The sequence below is a fragment of the Phyllostomus discolor genome, chromosome 1, assembly GCF_004126475.2.
Source record: "Phyllostomus discolor isolate MPI-MPIP mPhyDis1 chromosome 1, mPhyDis1.pri.v3, whole genome shotgun sequence".
Taxonomy (NCBI): domain Eukaryota; kingdom Metazoa; phylum Chordata; class Mammalia; order Chiroptera; family Phyllostomidae; genus Phyllostomus; species Phyllostomus discolor.
The window spans coordinates 109,394,635-109,417,453 of NC_040903.2; the positions used below are offsets into that span (position 1 = coordinate 109,394,635).

The 22,819-nt window shown below is 35.8% G+C and overlaps 1 protein-coding gene and 1 pseudogene across 4 annotated transcripts in view; one reads left to right on the forward strand and one right to left on the reverse strand.

Annotated features, from left to right (window-relative positions):
* EPC1 (enhancer of polycomb homolog 1) overlaps window positions 1-22,819 on the forward strand; it is a 113,839-nt gene that overhangs the window by 69,225 nt on the left and 21,795 nt on the right. For all 4 annotated transcript variants that reach the window (XM_036027526.1, XM_036027532.1, XM_028507786.2 and 1 more), the window contains exons 2-9: window positions 3,807-3,966; window positions 14,771-14,916; window positions 15,868-16,074; window positions 16,402-16,550; window positions 17,384-17,543; window positions 18,753-18,932; window positions 19,014-19,103; window positions 19,182-19,330. In XM_036027526.1, the coding sequence (XP_035883419.1) occupies window positions 3,807-3,966; window positions 14,771-14,916; window positions 15,868-16,074; window positions 16,402-16,550; window positions 17,384-17,543; window positions 18,753-18,932; window positions 19,014-19,103; window positions 19,182-19,330 (1,241 nt within the window). The remainder of the gene's footprint in view (window positions 1-3,806; window positions 3,967-14,770; window positions 14,917-15,867; window positions 16,075-16,401; window positions 16,551-17,383; window positions 17,544-18,752; window positions 18,933-19,013; window positions 19,104-19,181; window positions 19,331-22,819) is intronic.
* On the reverse strand, window positions 20,649-22,730 carry LOC114493088 (annotated as a pseudogene).

The following is a 22,819-nucleotide window of genomic DNA, read 5'->3' on the forward strand; positions in this document are numbered from 1 at the left end:
GAGGAGAATATTGCAAATTTCACAAAATGGCTACTGCTCCAAATCTTTGCAGCCAGAAACACCAGGCTGGGCATTGGCTGTAGTGATGGTAGCAGTGACTCTGCCAGGAGAGTCTGGGTTGCTCACCCCAAAGTGCTCTCACAGGTTTACGGGCACTCGTATGCACATGCACTCACTCACACACCCTCTAATTCACAGTAGCTTGATTTTGGAGTTGATTGCTCTGGTTTAGCTGCAAGACTGGTCTGGCTGGGGCTGGGAGCAAGTGGACAGAGCTTCCACCTACCCTGTACCCATCTTGGAACTATCTGGTAAAAGGACATTTTTAATGATTAAGGAAAATAGATGACTTGTGCATGACATTTATGTTCACTATCTCTCCTTACACACACAAAAAAATCAAAAGATAAATCATGCCTCTCATGTCACCTACACAAAGAAGTGATAATAGATTGAGCATTCTAAATGAGGAACGGAATGCAAAACAGGGATAGTGTGCCTTGCTTCCCCACTCCTTGCCTTGAGTTGTATGTATATATATGGGAGGGCGTGAATCAAAGAAAAATTTTTCTGGACTTTTGAGGGTATCAGAATAGAACAGTACAAGATCTGTCCAGAAAGTTGCAGGCATATAATGTGAAAAAAGAGACACTTATTGAAGAAGATACAAGACACAAGAAACATTGTACAGAGGACAGTGATATATCAGTTCCCTTCAAAGTAGGCACCTTACAACCTCACACAGTTCTCCCAGTTGCCATCAGCTGCCCCGTCATAATCTCATGGATGGCCTGAAATCTCTTCCCTTTCAAAGGTGATTTTAGTTTTGGGAAAAGCCAGGAGTCACAAGGCACCAAATCTGGGCTATAGGATTGGCTGAGTTACCTGGGTGATTTGATGTTTCATCAAAAAACCACGGGAGACGTGATGCATGAGTGGGTGCATTGTCATGATGAAGCTTCCAATCACCTGAATAGTTTCCACAGAGGAATGTTCAAGCTTAATGCAAAATTGGATGCAAATTTGTTGTTCTACTCAGTCATTTTGAATGCAATGACCACACGGTATACATTCTCACTTAACAGATTCTACTGCCCCCACTGACTAATACGGTGAAGTCATTGTTCATGCATGTGCATTCCAGTCCACTCTCCTTGGCTGCCAGGTTACATCAGTGTTGTATAAAACATTCTCATTATACTAGCAATGACTGGACTTTTTCTGGACAGACCTCATAACTCAACTTCCCAGCTGGGTCTCACAGAAGCATCCTGTGTCAGTGGGCAGTTGAGACCAGTAGACAGGACAACAAACTACCCAAGTATAAGAGAATATAATCAGCCATTGGTCATACTTCCTGCCCTCTACACCAGTGGTCCCCAACCTTTTTGGCACCATGGATTGGTTTTATTGAAGACAATTTTTCCACAGACCAGGGGTGGAGATAATGGTTTCAGGATGATTCAAGCATCTTACATTCAAGCTCACCTCCTGCTGAGCAGCTCAGTCAGTCCTGACAGGTCCAGATCGGTACTTGTCCAGACCCCACAGGTTGTGGACCCCTGCCCTACACTTTCAGTTTCTACCAGCTCTCTGGGGCCCTTAGGCAACCTGAATCAAAGATCATAGTGAGTTATAAAAAGGGAAGTATCTGTTTATACACCCTGGTTTGTGACTATACAACTTATATCTGTATCTGTTATTAGGCCTGACAAATGTATAAGAAGATTAATAAATTTGATCGAACTTTCCTGCATGGAAAAATACTGTAAATGAAATCAGAAGTCAAACTTCAGGAACATACTTGTAAAATGTATTACTTAGGACTCATTTTCTTAATATTAAAAAGGAAATTACTCATGCATTTAAACATCAAGGAAAAAAAGCACTGACAATGAACAAAAAGCAATATTTAAGGGGAGGAAAACAGCATTGTAAAAAAATTAACAAGATAGGTGATTTTAAAATTCAAAAGGATGTTAAATGACTACAAGGAATGATACGAATATCATTCATAACCTTGTTGTACAAGGATCAATCAATTTGTACATTGTTGTAACCTCATATATACGCTTTCAGCACTTTATTTGTAATTGTTTTATAGATGCTTTCACAAGTCCATAAAAAATGTCTTGTATATAATAGTACAGAAGTGGTTTTTGGAGTATTTGGGAAGAAAGATTGGCATTTAGGTTGTTTCCAGGGGGGAGTTTCCTATCAGTTCTAGTTAAATAAATTATGGTCCATCCATATAGTGTACACAATGGCAGCCGTTGTAAAAATTGTAGAAGTGTCACTATGGAAAGATATACAGACTATATCAAGTGACCAAGGGATAAAAGTTCTAGGGATAAAGCTCTGTATGTTGCACAGTAGAATCCTATATGTGTATTGAAATGTATATACACATATATTTAATACAGACTGCTTATGAGGACTGGAATTTTTTGTTTTCATACTTGTTTTCATACAAGTTTCATCCCTAAACTTGTATTTTATATACCATATTTTACGGTATATAATGAGTGCCCGCATTTTTGGCCCAAACTTTCAGGAAAAAAATCTTTCATTTTAACTCTTCAGTTCGGTTTCTTATGTTTAGAAACAAAACCGATTATAGTACTCTAGGGTATTATTTTGCATGCAGAATAATAAAACAGTTGTATTTTTAATGCATAAGCATAAAAGAATTAAAAACATTTATATAGATACGGAATTCGTACTACATGTGTGTAAATGTGCATCCTAATTTTTCCCTCAAGAAATTTGGGTAAAATGGTGCACATTATACATGGCAAAATATGGTATTTAAGAAAAACATTAAATTTAATAAAATACTTAACCAAATTCACTGATTATAGGGTTGGGTGAGAACTTGATATTTTTAGGGCAGCTGGTAATATCACAAACTGGAAAAATCTTCCCTATATGCTAACTAAATCAAAGTTAATTTTGAGCAACTGTTATGCCAGACATTATACTAAACACCTTATGTACATTTATCTTATTTAAATCTCCAACCAACCCTATCAGGTAGATTCTGTATTTCTCTTACTAGAGGAAATAAGTTTAGACGATTAATGAAGGACCTTGCCAAGAGACACAAACTCCAGGGCCTGTGCTTTCAACCCTTATACTGTCTGTACTACTGTTTGAAAGGGGCCTGGAAGTTCATATAAAAAGGTTTACTTCAGACTAAGGACCAGGTTTGAATCTCTGTCAGTTTCATCAACTAAAAATGGACTGATACCTCTACCTTTCTTTGAAAAGATCATATTTCCTGGCTGGCGTAGCTCAGTGGATTGAGCGCGGGCTGGGAACCAAAGTGTCCCAGGTTCCACTCCCAGCCAGGGTACATTCCTGGGTTGCAGGCCATAACCCCCAGCAACCGCACATTGATGTCTGTCTGTCTGTCTGTCTCTCTCTCTCTCTCCCTCTCCCCCTTACCTCCTTAAAAATAAATAAAAATAAAAATCTTAAAAAAAAAACTAAGCCTTTAAAAGATCATATTTGTATGAAGTACTGAATAGATTAAAAATTGGCAAAATATTTTTCATCCATAGCCTGCTTTATTCATACAAATTCAAATGTTTTTTAACCATTTTCTTTGGAATCTCATCTGTAAAATGCGAACTTTAACAGTTTTAGTCAACTTTTGGAATTTTTTGTACAATTTAACTCAATGTACTTTTTCTTAAATTGAAGAAATTAAAATTAACAAATGAACAAAAACCTCTTTATAAGACTATACATTTTGTTTGCTATATTTTTAATATGTAAGCTTACCTATTTTTCCTTCCTTTTAGGAACACCATCTTCAACGGGCTATTTCAGCACAGCAAGTGTATGGCGAGAAGAGGGATAATATGGTTATACCTGTCCCTGAGGCAGAAAGTAATATTGCTTACTATGAGTCTATTTATCCTGGGGAATTTAAGATGCCAAAGCAGCTCATTCACATACAGCGTAAGTAACTACTCTCTAATTATACTTTCTATATCTTACCATCTTTCTGTCTAACTCTTGACAGATTTTTATCTGTTCAAGGTTTTCAGTACTGATTTCACTGACGAGCATGGATGAAATGAGCATTATTAAAGCCCATTTTCAACTTTTAAAATTGTGCTTGAGATTTCTGCCTGACAAAAAAAGATAGCATTTTTATTCTAGATTTTTAGTTTCACCTCAGCATGGAATCTTACGTTACTTTAGACAAATAGGATAAAGAATATGCCTCAGATATAGAAAGGGGTTTCTTACTGTTCAGAAATGGTAATTTCTTAATGGTAATGGTTAATAGTCTTAAAGAACTTCTTAATATTAGCAGTCAGCAAACTTTCTGTAAGGTTCAGATGGTAAATATTTTAGGCTTTGTGAATCATTTTAGTCATTTGTCACAAGTACTTAGCTCTGTTGTTTAAGGCACAGTCAGCAATAGATAATACACAAATAAATGAGAATGGCTGTGTTCTCATAAAACTTTATTGACAAAGAAGATGGCAACCGAGTATCGGCCCATGGGCCATGTTTGCCAACCCTTGATCTGTATTTCTACTAATTTTTTTAATTTCAGTGCTCTAACTGGTAACTTGTTTCACTTTGTAGTGATAAATTCTTCATTAGAAATTATGGTAACTATCCTATATAATGCTGAACAGCTGAGGGCTTATAGATTTAAGAGTTCATGTATATTTCATTGTCTCAGTCTCCTAGGATTTGACAACTTAAAAATATAGTTGAAAATTTACCAGGGTAAAATTGCAACAGCTTTCATTGTTGTCTTGACATTAATAACCAAGAGGTTTTTCTAGGAGCCTTTCTAGACATTTTTCAGGACAATACAAATCTATTTTGTTTTTATTGTTCTTTCTAAGGACATATGGAAACTAGTTTTTAACTCATTAACTGATTTCTAACTCATTTAACTTTTTCTCCATATGAGCTAGTTTCTCTTCTGGATTTTAAACATTTATTATTTCTTAAATGTTAAAACCCAAAGTAAACATGGTGGCCATATTGGATCTTACCAGAATGATATTGGCATTTGATTTTTTTTAACTTTTTAGTTTATTAATCCTCTCCCCCCATGAAAAATCTACACAATCACCATTGATAAAGTCACTGAAAAATATTTATTCCTACTTTTTACCAGTGGCTTTATGGCTGGTTGGCTTTTGCAGTCTCTTTGACTTTCATTCCGTTCTTGTTTTTTGCTGGGTTTTGTTTTGTTTTGTTTTGTTTTGTTTTAAGAATGTTGTGTCATCCCAGAAAGTACACAGTTAATTTGTTTTTCTTCTTTTTTGTTTAAGTTGAATTTTAGTGGGAGAGAGAAACATCAATTTTGTACCACTTATTTATGCATTCATTGGTTTCTTCTTGTATATGCCCTGACCGGAAATGGAACCCACAACCTTGGCATTATCCGGACAGTACTTTAACCAACTGAGCCACGTGGCTAGGGCCTTTTTTTGTTTTCTTGAGGTCTTCTTTTCATACAGGCCATGTCTTGAACATCTGTGTTTGGATTCATATTTCTTTGCATAATCCAGAGAATCACAAATCATGCCAAAGCCAGTTGTTTTGCCACCACCAAAATGGGTTACGAATCTGAATACAAAGATGACATGGTATGGCCATGTACATTTTAGCTAGTTTTTCCCACATTTTTGTCTTAGTTCCCAGGGTGAAGGACATCGATGACCATTTGTTTTCGCTGAAGCAATTTGTTAGTTGTACACTTCCTTGTCTGGATAGTTACTATGTTGTTTATGATGGCAGCCCATCTTCAAGTAGTCAGTGAGGAAAAGAGCTATCGCATGTCTATTTCATTATGTTTTATACCTGAAACCATCATAGCCAGAGTGACTATACCTGATTGATTCCCTTCTTGAGTCTGGAGAGCCTTTTGTGTCACCAATTTTGATTCATAACATTTCAGGCCCTAGTTATTCCCTCAGAGATAGTTCTGGAGGCTGCAAGTCCAAGATCAGGGTGCCTGCATGATCTGGTGAGGAGGGCTGTCTTCCAGACCATAGACTTCTTGTATCCTCACATGGTGGAAGGGAGCATTTGATATTTTTAACATGATTTTTTTTCATCTTTAACTTGTACATGACTTTATTGATTTCCTTCAGGAAGAAAAATAGTAATTTCATTCTACTAAAGGTGACTTTGAGGTAAACCAAAGAAGTGTGTTTTCTTGCACACTCACATGTTTAATTACATATAAGTCACAGACACAAACATTCTACACAAATTTAACCAATTCTAGAACCTAGAAGTTGGTTCTCTGGAAAATCATATCAGTGTGAAAGTTCTAAATCTGATCTTCGTATATTGATTTACCAGAGCCAGATTGTATTCCATAGCCACAAGCTATATTATCTCACAAATGCATGTTTTTAGGTTTAAGTAGGATTAAGATAAAATTACATTAATTTATATTAGCATTACTATCAGAAAAAAGCATGTTTTACAAATATATACTATTTATCAATAACCAAATTCCACAACACACATTTTACTGGTAACTAGTGAATTAAATTCTGATCAGAAAAGTCAAAAGGTACTATATTTAAAAAGGAATTGACTTTGCTGACATTGTAATCAAGTAATAGTAATAAAATGACAGCATGATTATAGTTTATTTGGAAAGAAAAATTTTAATCAGTACAACTTTGAAGAATATGGTCTTTGGAAAGAAAGTCAAAATGCATTTTTTTCATTTGATAGAATCATGTGATTTTTCTTCTTTAGCCTGTTGATAGGGTAGGTTACACCGTTGATTTTCAAATCCACTAACCAGCCTTACACGCCTAGAATAAGTCTTACTTGGCTGTGGTGTATTATTTTTTTCATACATTGTTGGATGGGATTTGCTAAAATTTTATTAAGCAAATTGTTCTTATTCTGTTTTCTGGAAAAGATTGTGAAATTGATGTTAATTTAAAAATTGGCATTGGCTTTTAATATACTATAATAAATAAGAAAAAGCTAATTATAGCATAAATTTCTGCAAAGTTAACATTGTATTTTGACTGCTAGGTAGTCTAGTAAATTGCCTCAAATTACATGTATGAACTGGTTCATTTCAATTCGCTTAATTTCTGTTATGTAAAGCTCTTAAACAAAAGTGACATAAACTGTTTTTTTGTTGTTGTTTTTTTAGTTTTAAGGATGATAATTAGTATGTCCTAAAAAAGCAGTGGCCAGACATGTTAGAATTGTGTCTTGTATTCCCCTCCTCACCCTCAGAGCATTATTTTCCATGTGAATAGCTGTAAACCTACTTTTGCTCCACCCTGTATTACTGTATTTATAGGCTCTGGGAGTCTTGTGGAAAAAGTTTATTTTAGCCAAGCATTTTCCAATTGTATTCATTACATGTTATCTGTTAACATTTCATTCAACATTAGTTTAGACATTCTCAACTCTGTTCTTTTCTTCAACTGGCTTAGGAAAGAGATCATCCTAGTCAGAGCTCTGAAGAAAGAAACCCATATAAAAATCATTATCTCCTTCTTTAGTTCCAGACTGTGGGTACCTTCTAAACTATTTCACTGAGTATTATTCAACATTTCCTGATCCAAAGAGTCTTAATGTTTTTATTCCTTTAGATTGGCAACCTGTAAAGCTTAATGTTTTTATTTCTTTAGATTGGTAACCTAGATTATACAGCTAGGACTTCTCCTTTCCTATTTATACTGGAAGAAAGGACAAAACAATTCTGACCAGAAGACAGGAACTGTTCTCTCTCCCTGTTCCCCATTCACTTGGGTTTCAAAGTTCTGCTGTTAATCCTCAAAGGAAACATTTTTTAAAAGGTCTTGATATATATTTATATATGTATATGTGTGTATATAGTTACAGATACATGCATTTCTAGTCCTATCCACTGGAAGGCTCAAGAAGCAAAAATTTTCCACCACAATGAGCACACCTAGCACCTATTTTTTAATCCATTCCCTACTAAATGGAACCAAAACTGTGGAGAAATGGCTCATTCCAGGGTTGGGGCAGGGTAGGTACAAGATAAACCTGGAACATCTTGTAATGCCAGAAATGAAGCCCTCACAGGGACATAGGAATTTCCACTGGCTAATTCTGGGACAGTCTAAACAAGGGAATATTTAAATACAATGATGAATTATAAACCATTGAAAAAGTAGTAATTCATTAGTCCAAAGTGATGATAAACAGGTGAGTGGTGGAGAAGAGTACCTCTCATGCTTGTACAGTGGAGTGCAAGTATTGAATGTAAAGAGAGGATTGGAGTTGGGGAATTATTTTCACAATCACCATGATGATTGGATCACATATGAATCATCAGTGTGTGCTCAATATAAGATGAAATTTGGATGAGGCACAGGATATTTGCATGGTCTTAAGCTCTCCCACAAACTGTTTATTAGTTACAAGGATGGAAGAAATACAGTGAGTAATCAGGTGATCTCTTGACTGGTGATCAAATTTATCATCACTTATGAGGAACAGATGAACATTGTGTGCCTTCTACATATGATATCCTGAGGAAGACTAAGAAAGTTGAGTATGCAGTATGCCAGCCAACAGTGCCTCAACTAGTAACAATGGGAAAAAATCAGACACAAATGAGGAATGTGATGATAATAAATAAAAATAAAATAATATCCTGGGAAGAGGAATATTTTCTTCAAAAATATCAATGTCTTAGCCCTGGCTGGCATAGCTCAGTGGATTGAGCTCGGGCTGCAAACCAGTGTCGCAGGTTCGATTCCCAGTCAGGGTACATGCCTGGGTTGCACGCCATGACCCCCAGCAACTGCACATTGATGTTTCTCTCTCTCTCTTTCTCCCTCCCTTCCCTCTCTAAAAAAACAAATAAATAAAATCTTTAAAAAATATATCAATGTCTTAAAAGACAAAGCATGGGGGTGTAAAGTACAGCATAGGAATATAGTCGATAATATAATAACTGCATGGTGCAAGGTGGGTACTAGACTTTTGGGGGGGATCACTATAACTTTTAAAAAATATCTAACCACTATGCTATACACCTGAAACCAATATAAAATATTATTAAATGTCAACTGTGATTGAAAAAAATTTTTTTAAAGACAAAGACAGTGGAAATGTTCCATATTATAGTTGACTATAGTGACAATAAGGAAAATAATACCCAATCCTAGACTGGTCCTATGCTGAAGGGAAAGAATATTATAAATTATTAGATTAGCTGACAAATTGGAATATAAACAGGAGGTTACATTGTATGAATGTAAATTTATGAAGTTGATGACTATACTGTGATTATATAAAAGAATCTCTATTAGGAAATATACTCTGAAGTATATTTTGCAGTAAAGAACGATGTATATTACTCCGATGGCTCAAAAAATAAAGTGTGTGTGTATGTAGAGAAAGAGAATGCTCGCACACATGCAAATGATAAAACAGTATTTTAACAAATGGGTGAATTTGGGTAAAAAAGTTTTCAGGAATTCTTGTAGTTTTATTTTTCAGCTTCTCTAAGTTTAAACTTAATTATAAATTAAAATATTTTTTAAAAATAGGTTCACATAGAGCTTACTTTTCTATTGCCTGTCAGATACAGATGTGTCCTGTCTTTATGCCCTTATTCTGAAAGAGTACATATTTTCCTTTTTGCCTACCTCCACATCCCACTATGCATACATTCTTCCCACATTGTTCTTCTGGTACTGCTATCTGACAGGAAAAATCTATAGCATGAGCCACAGAGCTTTATGTACAAAGGATTTTTTTTCTTTTTTATTTAATTTAATTTAATTTTCAAGAGAGGGGAAGTGAGGGAGAAGGAGAGGGTGAAAAACATCAATGTGAGAGAGAAACAGTCATCACTTGCCTCTTGTCTGTACCCCGACCAGAGACCAAACCTGCAACCCTGACAGGTGTCCTGACCAGGAATGGAACTAGTGACCTTTTGCTTTGTGGGATAATACCCAACCAACTTAGCCACCCTGTGGTCAGGGCTTAAAAAGAATTTCAGAACTTTCAAATGCAGGTTTCTCCATTTACTCTCCCAAAGTACATTCAAAGAAGTTCCTTGTCTGGTTAGCCAGTGATAGTTTTGTTACCTTAGGTCAAAGACAAAGATGTCAAATACCCACCATTCCATAGTAAATATCACTATTGTAGTAGTCTTTTCTGCTGCTCAGAATTTATTCCAGGAGTTTTGCAAGTAGTTCATTGAGAGTTAGTACTTGAGTTGATACCTATTTACCATTTCTGTTCTGAGAAATTTTTCCTCAACCTTGGCTAGTGTATCTGTCTTTTAATCAGGGATTATATTCTGATATTCGGTTCCTAATCCACATCTTGTGCCATTTCGTGGACCCAAATATTATTTTATTATTTGTTTTTTGTATTTTAAAAATACTGTCTGGAGTGGTAGACATACCTACCTGTACAGTCGTCCCTCGCTATAGCAAGGTTCACTGATTACAGCTTCACTGTATCTCAGTTTACAGTGAAGTCACAATCAGTGAACTGCGATATAGCAAGGGACGACTGTATACTTCACTGATGAGTACCCATATAGAATTTTATATGCTGTTAAAATTACATAGGTTTAAGAGTGTAGAAAGTGTTTAAGAGCATATGAAATGTTTATAAGAGTATAGGAAAGGTTTATAGGAGTGTAGGAAAGGTTTATAAAGCCTTAAAATATATGTAAATAATAAAATAAATATAACGCCGCTACTTAACGGATTTTCACCTATTGCGTGGGGATCTCTGGAACGTAACTCCTTCAATAGGTGAGGGATCACTGTATACACTCAGTGTGAGCCACAATATGGCATTTGTTACATAAACATATGTGTTTCATCTCTATCACTGAACTCTTAAATCTGAGTGCAAGTACCATGCCTTGTACCACTTGATTTAAAATAATCAATTTATGTGTATGGTGTTCCTTCTGCTTAGGTTTATTTTCTATTGCATTTTCTCCCTATGTGCATTATTGATGTGGACACCGGCCCGCAGTGAGATGAGACAGATTCACATGGACTGCTGAGTCCTGTGGAGGAAAATGGACAGCACAGCCACTCTCTCAAGGGGAGAGTGCCTGTACCCTTGTCTTGACAAGTTTATATTAGGTTCAATTTGCACAGGAATACAGGGTATATACATAAAGCTCATCAATCATTGTCAGGCAGAAATCATTAATGTTATCTATTGTAGATAACATTAGATAATTATCTAATGTAGATAATATCTATTGTAGATAACATTCAGAGAACTGAGGATTTATTCTGAGTCATGGTCAGATAGTTAAAGAAAGAACTGCAAAACTTTGGGAAACAAACTCACTTCATGATTGGACCCTTATCATTTAAATTGAGGGTATTAGCAAAGCAGGTTTCACAGGATATTACACATTCTTTCTTAGGCCTGATTGCCTCAGGAACCCGCCCTTTCCTGCCCTTTCCAGCACAGGGCCGCACCCACCTCCAGCATTGTTTCAGGCTTAGGCCAAGCAGGAGAAGTAAGGCAGCCAAGAGATTAGGAGACTTCTTGCAGACAGAATGAGGACTCAGGCCATGTCAAAGCCAAGGGGCGAGGGTCCATCACCCCCATAGCCCCCCAAGTCCTTCCCTGAGGGCCCCTTGTGACCATGCTGTTGTAGGTCTTCCCTCCCTTGAGGAATCTTACCTGTCATTGGCTAACCGGTCATGCACTGGGGGCCAGGCAGGGTGAAGTAAAGTGGGCAGAGGCTGTGCTCCTACCAGGTGGATAAGCTTTGTCTCCTTAGTAGCTTAGAATCCCAAGGTCTCTCACTCAGCCTTAGCCATGGGGGACTTATAGCCTCTGAAACCAGGCAGGGTGATTCCCAACACATTATACTTGGTTTTGTTTAATCACGTGCATATCTTTGTCCCTATTAAATATTTTTAAAGGAGTCAGCTTCTACAGTATGGCTCCCATTATTTAATAATTATTGGCTAGCTAGGTCTCATTTTAGTTGTCAGAACTTAACTACATGAGGCAGCTCATTGGCCTGATTCTCTTTATAGCCTATTTTCTATTTTCAACACAGTAATGTGGCCCAGAAAATTTGAAGACTCTTATTTCTAGGACCATGAGAAATATGTCTTCATCAGCTGTGGTTCAACTGTTAATTAGAATTGCAGGTTTCACTGAAACTAATTACACTTTAATCTTTGTAAGTTTATTTTGGTCAAATGAAGTCCCAAAGTGAATTTTTTTAATGTTAACTTTTTTCTGTAGTTTTAGTAATTTATATCTGATCAAAAATTGGCTGTCTTTATATTTTAAGATCTTAGATGTATTTGTACCAAGTAAAAGAATAGCTTTCTGCAGAGGCTAGAGCAATCGTACTCTCAGATACTTGTTAATTTCACTGGAAAACACACTGAAATCCCTGGGACAGGAATTTTCTTTTCCAGTCTTGATTCTGCTGCCTGATATGTTGGACATGACTTGACATTGATGATAAAACGTATGACAGAAGTATGCCAAATGTATTTTGATAATGTAAAAGTAAATTGGTATTGGATAAGCTTGGTTAGTTTTTGGTTTTGTTTTTTGAATAATTAAGGTTTGTAAATGTGATTTGGCCTAAGGAAAAAATCAACTTTATAGTGAAGGATGCAGAAGTAATGTATAAATGAGACCCTAAAAGTATGTAAAACATGCCCTTAAGAAGGCAGAACATTTGCCGGTTGGTCCCTATTAGTTTTTCAGTTTGGTTTTCTGAATTAATCTACATCACCACTCTTTAATAGAACTTTTAATGATAATGGAAATGTTCTGTAATCTTTCCCATCTGGTACAGCACTAGCCACATGTCGCTATTTGTGGCTTGAAATGTGGCCAGTGTCACTGAGGTACTGAAATTTAACTTAATTAATTTAAATTTAATTAAACACATGTGGCTAGTGGTTACCCTATTTAACAACACAAATATGCATTATCTTGGTTAGAGACAAGAAGAACAAATGTTTTTAATCCAATAAAGTTTTAATCTACTTCGAAAAGTCTAGAAGGTCTGTTTACATAGCAATAACAAACAATTAGATCATGAGAAATCCTTGGAGGGCCTGTGGTGCAATCAACATGGATACAAAGATGTTAACATATGTCTGTGGCCGGAGTAGCTCAATTGGTTGGTGCGCCATTCCATAACCAAAAGTTTAGGAGTTCGATTACCAGTCAGGGCACATACCTAGGTTGTAGGTTCCATCTCTTGTCCTGGAGCATATCATCCCTGGTTTGGACACGTACTCTCTCTCTCTTCCTCTCTCTTTCTCCCTTGGATGAGGGGGGAAAATTTTTTTTAAACATGTGTTAACTAGAGATTTTTATGAGGGAGTCTTAATATTCATTTTCTTTAATTAAGAATGTGATAGAAGTGTGATGTGGGTCAAAATAGAAAATGAAGCAATGATATAATATATTCTTTTTATTTTTCAATTACAGTTTACATTCAATATTATTTTATATTACTTTCAGATATAGAGCACAGTGGTTAGACACATATAATTTACAAAGTGGTCCCCAGTTAAGTCTAGTATCCACCTGGTACCATACATAGTTATTACAATACAGGGTGGGGCAAAAAGTAGGTTTATAATTTGAGTATGTGAAACAGGTTATTCCTGTATTATTTACTAACTGTTGAATTATCTACATGAAAAATTGTAAAGCTACTTTTGCCCCACCCAGTATTATTGACTATATTTCCTATGCTGTACTTCACAGGAGTGGATGTCAGGTTGGGTTTTGAAAAAAGTAAATAGTCGTATATTAGGTGGCCAGGCAGAAAACAACTAATATAAAACTTGAAGACGTAAAATAGCTTGCTGTGTGAGACATGAAATTTAATGTTGCTAGGTTATAATATGGTACTGATGAGACTGCACAAAGTAAATCAAAAAGGGCCTCATAATTGTAGGGATTTGGATTCTAAGGTGATGGGAAGTTGGAGGAATTTAAGCAAGGGAAAGATGTGAGACAAGTTATAATAGAAAACTATGTGAGACAAGTTATAATAGAAAACTACTTAACACTTTACATTTTGGTCAGCCCTGCCTCATGTTGATAAGTAATTAAATGACATTTGATAATGTAGAGCAGTGGTTCTTGCCCCTTTTTCAAATATTGACAAATATAGGAAGCACCTCACATCTCTGTCACCATGACAGTGAGTCTCATGAGGATGCAAATATTTGGGCACAAAACTCCTTAGACCAGAGTGCACTCGCTGAGTGGTAGTTATTATAGCTGTTGGCAGTGGCTTCTAACTAACACCTCAGCTCAACTCTACTCCCTAAGCTTTTGGTAAAGTAGTTAAGTCATTTATAAAATGGGACTTTAAATATTCTAGAAACAATTTTATTTAAAAACCATATCTTTCTAGATTATATCAAACCATATTGAAATTGCTGATAATTTATCAGGTTTTGAACTACAGTACTTTCATATAGTTCAAGCCAATACATTTTATAATCTCTGTTCTTAATAATGGACTTCTAGTTTATTTGCTTTTGGGAGTGGGGCCACATCCATTGTCTTTTATCACCTATCTATATTAACAGTAAGATAATCTCATTTCTTGAACTTTAAATGTGAGAAACATCTATAAGCTTAGATTGTATATCTAAAAACAAAATAAAAAAAATCTTTCTTATTTCTTTAGAAAGTCTAGGTCTTGTTTTTATCCAGGTGTCTGTTAGAAGGTTTATCAGTGCACTCACAGTAAATGATTGCTTATGGTTTCTTCTGTTAGCTTTTAGTTTGGATGCTGAGCAGCCTGACTATGATTTGGATTCTGAAGATGAAGTATTTGTGAATAAATTAAAAAAGAAAATGGACATTTGCCCATTACAATTTGAGGAGATGATTGACCGTCTAGAAAAAGGAAGTGGTCAGCAGGTACAATTTCAATGTATATATAAAAAATTTGTGTGTATGTTTATATGGGAATAGCATTGGGTTGGCCAAAAAGTCTTTTCTGTTTTTTCCATAAAATAACATACACATTTTTTTTTTCACCAACAACTTTATTGATTTAGATATTTTGAGTATGTTGGCTATCTCCTGCATGGTATAACACTGATTGTTCTCGATTAATGTCTCAGTTTGATCACTATCCACCTCAACTGGTCTACCTGTCAAGCATTGTTCAGCAAGAAATCTCCAGCATGAAACTTTGCAAACCATTTTTGACACAATCAGTCATAGCACCTTCTACATACACTGCACAAATGTATCTGCATTTTTGCAGATTGCGTTTTTACCTTCCTTGAAATAATAAAGTATAATATGCCTAAAATGTTGCATATTTTCTTCCATCTTCAGTATCAAAATGGCTACACAAAAATTCACCAATTTTGATTTTTTTTAAATGCATACTGTTATGACAGCTGTCACAATACATTCTAACAAAACTGTTTCAAATGAAGTTGAGCTAAGTGCTACTAGAGCCAGCTTACGGGGCTGGGGGTGGGGGTGGGGACAAATGAACTTTTTGGCCAATCCAATGCAGTGTTGGGGAGGGATAAATGAGCAGGCTTGTGAGTTAGCAAGCATGAAGTCTTATCCTGTCTCTGCCCACTATAACCTGTATAATGTTGAGCAAGATATTTAAATTTCTCTGTGCCTCAATTTTCCCATCTATAAAATAGAGCCGATAGAAATCATAGACTGTAGTGAAAATTAAAAATAAAACAATATATAAAACATCTAGCTCGATGACTAATGTATCTAAGGTATTCTGCATGTTTGCTATTGTAAATACTGTTATTTTGATGTCATTTAAATTTGGAAGTACCTTTGAACCTTATATTGTCTTATATGAAAATGACATAATAATTTTACATTTAGCCAGTCAGTCTGCAGGAAGCCAAATTACTACTAAAAGAAGATGATGAATTAATTAGAGAAGTATATGAATACTGGATTAAAAAGAGAAAAAGCTGTCGAGGGCCATCTCTTATCCCATCAGTAAAACAAGAGAAGCGAGATGGTTCCAGCACAAATGATCCTTATGTGGCTTTTAGAAGACGCACTGAAAAAATGCAAACTCGAAAAGTAAGTGAATTGGGGAAATTTTATAATCTTTTTTTATGTAAGAAAAACTATTTATAGTTATGAATACCTCAGTATCTGGAGGCTGTGTTTTGTGCTCAAATAGAGTTTCTGTACAGTAAAATGAAAACAAATAACTTTAAATTGGTATATTTTAATGTTCAGTCATTTAAAATCATATACAAAATTGATTTCCTAGTGATCCATGACCCCTTTCAGTGTTTTTAACTATTTTTCTAGCCCTTCAAATACATATATTCTTATGTACATTAGTAGCTATATACAGAATGCCGCTAACTAGGAATTCTCATTACAACTTTATATTTGCAGAATCGCAAAAATGATGAAGCCTCTTATGAAAAAATGCTCAAGCTGCGTCGAGATCTAAGTCGAGCTGTTACTATTTTAGAGATGATTAAAAGAAGAGAAAAGAGTAAAAGGGAGCTATTGCACTTAACACTGGAAATTATGGAAAAGAGGTACAGTACATTTTAATGGCATTAGAAAGTTTGGTAGTATTAGCATTTTGTATACTGCATCAATTTATTTCCTAAGCAGTTATCTTTAACTCTAGAAATATCTTCTTTTAAATGTGTGATACGATATACTTAATATAATTTTATATGTATATCTCCCTATTCATTTTCTTTGAAAGCGATTATGTTCAGTAAAATTAAAATATGCTAGGTATTTTCATTTTGAAATCTTATTCTTTTGTCCTTATGTGAGTGTGTGCAGAGCTATAAGAGAGAACATTTGTTAATTTAAAATTTTTACTTTATAGGAGAGAGGGTAAGGCCCATAATTTTAACATTCAAATAACCATTCAGCAAGGTACACAATGAAAACTTGAAGCCTTAGTCCCTTATCACCTAGTTCCTATCCCCTCCAAAAAAAAACACTATTAAATTTCTTATGATTCAGTTCAGAAAAATTAGTTTTTATAGCACAGGCAATTCAAATTAGCAGAAAGTTCCTCAGCATCATTTTAAGCATTCATTTCAATTTCAACATCTCCAGCAAATCTTTCACCAAAATTTCTAAGTTAATGTTCAAACCTTTGGTGGTTTTTCTTTTCTGTTTTATTTTTTTCCACAGTCATCTATTTATGGTGCCAAGATAAAGGTATAAGCCTAAAAGTGAAAGGAAAAAACAAAGGGAATTATGTAATCTTTAATTTTAATAAGCATTCACCAAATTAATCATAGTTTAACTGTAATTTTACCAAGTCTAATCAGTGTTTATAGTTAATAGTCATAAGGATAAGTACTTACAGAACTAACTTTTTAAACTCTCTTTTTCTTAATTTCAGGTATAATTTGGGTGACTACAATGGAGAGATTGTGTCTGAGGTTATGGCACAAAGACAGCCAGTGAAACCTACTTATGCCATCCCCATCATCCCTATTACTAATAGCAATCAGTTTAAACATCAGGAAGCAGTGGATGTGAAGGAGTTTAAAATCAATAAGGTGATACAAAGTTTTGTGATTAAAATAGCTGATAATGGAGTAGTATTTTATCATTAGAATCAGAGTGAAACATAAAATTATATATAAACTGTACCATGAAATATGCTGCAAAGCCAGCTTTTCATTCAAATTATGCCTGTTGCTATAACTATAGAGCTTGTAAATAATAATTAATTTTGTAATTAACTTTTCCCAAAACACCATAATGCCATAAACTGCATAAAAGTTGACAGAAATATTTAGCATATTTACATAATTATACTTGCCATGATCTTTTCCTTCCCAACAAATACCATTTTTGCCTCTAATTGTTTTTGCCTTTTTTCCTACACATAATATTCCTAGCCTCTGCCATCCCTGCCATACATATTTCTAACTCAGTCACAGTGGCCTGTATGCTTTATCCTTGCATTTCCCTTGTTTAATGATTTAATATATTTATCCTCTAAAACTGCTCAAAATTCACCACTCCAGAAGAATGCCCTCATTATTTAGCTAGTAATAAATCTTTACTATTTATTTTTAGCATTATGGCTTTATTTTCCACTGTGTTAATAGTAATCTGAAGTCTGCTCTATACATATGTCAAGTTATTTTCATCATTTTTCCCCATATTGATTCTTAATTCTTTAGAATAAAGACTAGATACCTTTTTTGTTGTTGTTGTTGTTCTCCTAGTATTTTTATTTTTTTAATCCTCACCGAAGGATATGTTTATTGAGTTGAGAGAGAGGGTGGAAGAGAGAAAAATTTATGTGAGAAACATCAGTCAGTTGCTTCTTGTACATGCTCAACCAGGGATCGAAGCTGCAACCATTTGGTGTACTAGATGACACTCCCAGACAACTGAGCCCACCCAACTAGGGCAATATTTTTATAGAAAAATTAAGAAAAAGAAACAGGAACCAGCAGTAAATACTAATTGCATTTATAGGGTTTCAGAAGCTGTATAACTTGCATTCTTTTCCTTTAATTGGAACAAAATATTTTATCAGATTGTGTTTTAAGTTGTAGGAGCATATTCATGTTTTTACAGAGACCAACCAAACTCGAAGACTTTACAAGATGACAAAACATGAGAGTTTTGTATCTCTTATGAATATGAATGCCTGTATTATAACAGTAAACTTCTTTTTAAATCTTTCTTAAAACTGTGAGTTTGTTCAACATAGTTTCCTAATGTTTGATTAATTCATGGTTTTATTGCAGCAAGATAAAGCTGATCTTATCCGACCTAAACGTAAATATGAAAAGAAGCCTAAAGTCTTACCATCGTCTGCTGCTGCTCCTCCTCCTCAACAGATGGGTCCTGCTGCCATGCCAGTCTTTAATGCTAAAGATTTAAATCAGTATGATTTCCCCAGCTCAGATGAAGAACCTCTCTCCCAGGTAAATACAAGAATTTTTCTATGAATATAGAGGAAGAATATAAAAAGTCAAATGTTTTGACTCACTGCATTTTATTAAAAGGTTTTGTCTGGTTCTTCGGAAGCTGAGGAAGAGAATGATCCAGATGGTCCCTTTGCTTTCCGTAGGAAAGCAGGCTGTCAGTACTATGCTGTAAGTTTCAGGCTCTCTTTTTAAATAAACTGTTTACCTTTAACTGGCCAAATAAAATAATTTGGATTTTTTTTTAAGCCTCACTTAGACCAAACTGGCAACTGGCCTTGGACAAGTCCTAAAGACGGAGGATTAGGGGATGTGCGATATAGATATTGCTTAACTACCCTCACCGTACCCCAAAGATGTATTGGATTTGCACGAAGACGGGTTGGACGTGGTGGAAGGTAAGGTATTTCTGTATCTTAAGCATAGGTATATTTTTGACAATAGGGTAATCAAATTTAAAATTTAAATTGAGGTAATCCTTCTCAATAGTTTATTTGTTCCCATTTGCTGTTCTTGACTGATTTTTTTGTTTGAAATACTTTGTCTTGCTACCTGGTTCTTATACAACCCTCTTTTAATGCATAACTAATGGATCCCTAATGGAGCTGCTTTTTTCCCCCAAGTTTGAAAACCTCACGTATCTGTCATCACAGATAGAATTCTAAAAAAAGGCACCAGGTAAAGGCAAATGTAAATTGTGATTGCATAAATTGATTAAGTTAAAGAAACTACAAAATTTGTTTTAGGAATTCTGGAAGATATTGACAAAAAAGGATAAGCTAAGGAATGTAATATATAATATAAGGAGTTCTTTAATTCATCCATGAAAAGGCTTCAGGTTCCATGTATGACCTGATCTTAACATCCAAGTTTGTCAGGATCAAATTTTTCTTCTTTTTTTTTTTAAACCTAGTAGTACTCCTTTATACTCTGGATGCCTTTGTGTGAGAAGTTGTATGGGGGGAGGGAGGGAATTGGGGAATACATAAAAGCAAAGGGGAAAAAAGCTTTCAAGTAAAATGTGAAAAAGTAAAAGGCAAAACATGTAATATCAAGGTACTTTTAGGAAGAAACCTAAGGGTATGATATATGATAAATTAAGGGTTTACACATACGTTTGTTTCATTTTTGAATCTTAAACAATTTTTTTAAAGATTTTATTTATTCATTTTTAGGGAGGGAAGGGAGGGAGATAGAGACAGAGAGAGAGAAACATCAATGTGCGGTTGCTGGGGGTTATGGCCTGCAACCCAGGAATGTACCCTGGCTGGGAATCGAACCTGGGACACTTTGGTTCCCAGCCCGCGCTCAATCCACTGAGCTATGCCAGCCAGGGTCATTTTTGAATCTTAGTTACAGTTCTTACCACTTATTTTTTCACTGTTTGAGGAGTTTTTATTAAAGCAACAATTTTATAATCCAAATTACCATTCCTTGCTCACTTATCAGTTCTGTTATTTAAAACAGAATTGACATTCTGAGCTATTGCACAGTAAAGAATTACAAAAATAAAAAAAGAATGCTTTAAATTTGTGTATTTGTTGGAAATTCTTTTCCCAGGGTCTATGAAACATTAATTTGTTTCTATATTTTACTATTTTGGGGGTTTTTGTTGTTGTTGTTTTTAAGTAAATAAGTAATCTAGGTCTAGCGTTATGTTTGCTAGACCCAGCATTTGCTTGGTATATAAGGTCCAAAGTTTCCTTTCCTTTTTACTTATTTTCTGTTTTGCAATTTTTCCCCATAATATTTAAGTTTTTCGATGTTTAGATAGTTTTCTTCGGTGAAGCATGAGTTTCTTTTCATGGTCCCTGATCAATTGTAAACAGTTGGAACACCAGTGGCACTGTTCACTGCTTTCTGGGAGGCCTCTTCAGTTTGGTGAGCTTGTAGCACAGCTACAGCTTCATCAACTTTAGAATGGAGAGACTCTGGAGACTCAAGCATATGAAGAAGTTCTAAATTAATCAATCTCCAACAACATGCCAGTGATTTTTTACCAGCAAGAGTAGGGTGCATCGCTTGAAGGAGAAGAAACAGCTGTTCATCTAGCATTTGCTTTTGCTCTTGAGGAGAGGCAGATGCCAACATGGAAACAGTTCAAGGCTCCTGACCTTGTTCATGAACAGCAGGCTACTGCACGGTATTGTGGCTGTGCATTAAGATGTTGAGGATTACAAAATCCCGCAGCATATTTGTACTGTGGGATGGTGCAGACAGCAGAGTAGCTGTAGCAGCAGCAGTTGCAGGATGTGGACCCATTGTCTGTGTTAATGTGTTAGCAACACGCTGTGTGGACATGACTCATGGAACCTGTGAAAAAATTGGTCTCATAGTACTAAATGGTGATCTAGGAGTGGCTGGGCAGATAGCAATGGGCATATTTTGGAAGGGATGAGGTCTGGCACCCTGAGCATTCCAGCAAGGACTTGGTCTTTAGTTGAGCAAATTTGGCTAGGAGGATAGTATGCAGCATGGTTCTGAGTCTTTGGGATAGCTGCCATGAAGTAACCTGAAAGAGGTGCTAACTGGTAGGAGTTGATTCTGGGGTTGGGCACAGCTCTCACACTCGCCATTCTCTGCATATACTGGTTAGTGAGGTGAGCCTGGTGTTCTTCTTTGTACTGAGCTAAAACTACATATGATGGCTTGATAGCCACAATTCTATCATTCATTTCTATAACTGCTTTAGTAGCTGTTTTGGGGGAGGACAAACATACAAAACCAAACCTTTTGCTGCTACCACCCTCCATCATAACCTTTCAAATTTGTATATTTGTTGGAAATTCTTTTCCCAGGGTCTGTGAAACATTAATTTGTTTCTATATTTTACTATTTGCACTAGTGATTGTACCAAATGGAGAAAACTCTTTCCGGAGACATTCATCATCAATGCCCATCATCAAGATTTTTCACATAAAGGTTAACACCCTGGTATCTGGTGATCCTATCTTGCTTCATCTGTTCAAATTTGCATTTAAGTTCTGTCTGCCATTCCACTTTTTTCTGAGTTCAGCCAACGTAAATTTGTTTTCTGTTAAGCTCCTTCCCATTCATTTTACCTACAGCTTTCTGTGCATCTTCATGCCTTTTGAAGCTTACAAATCCAAAACCTTTGGATTTTCCATTTTCATAGGTCATTACTTTCACACTCAAGGTGGGCCCAAACTTGCCAAGAGATCCTTAAGGTGCTCATCATCCATGTCTTCTCCAAAATTCTTCATGTAAACGTTGGTAAACTCTTGCTCTAGCTCCAAGTTCTGCTTCTTGTTCTTTACAAAATTTAAATCATCCAACAAATACTTTGTGATCATTTAGAAGCATCCCATTCATTTTTTCAGTAGCTCTTTCATCTGCTTTCTGTGTTTCAAAATGTACAAATCCATAACCCTTGGAGCCATTTTCATCACAAACTACCTTACATGAAAGGATATTACCAAAACCAGAAAATGCATCATACCGTGTTTTATTATCAATAGATTGTTCAAATTTTTACTGAATATGTTGCCCACTACACTTTTGCGAAGTGATGGATCACGCTGAGACCACGTGATATGAACTGGCTTGCCTTTTATAACATCAAAATTCATGGTGTTCAAAGCACGTTCCGCGTCCATAGGCTAATGGAAGTTCACAAACACGTAGCCCAAAGACCTGCGGGTGATCGTGTCCCTGCAAACTCGGATGGAGAGGATGGGTCTGGCCGGGCTGAACTTCTCTTAGGGCGTACAGCATTGCCTAGGTCATGTCGGGGTATAGTTCCCCCACATAGAGGGAGGCCATAGGATAGCTGGGGTGCTGGGGTTCATCTGGGCACAGCTGCCCATAGGGCCACAGGTCATGACCTGTCTGTAAGAGGAGAGCTAGTGAGTGCTGGAGCCGGGGGG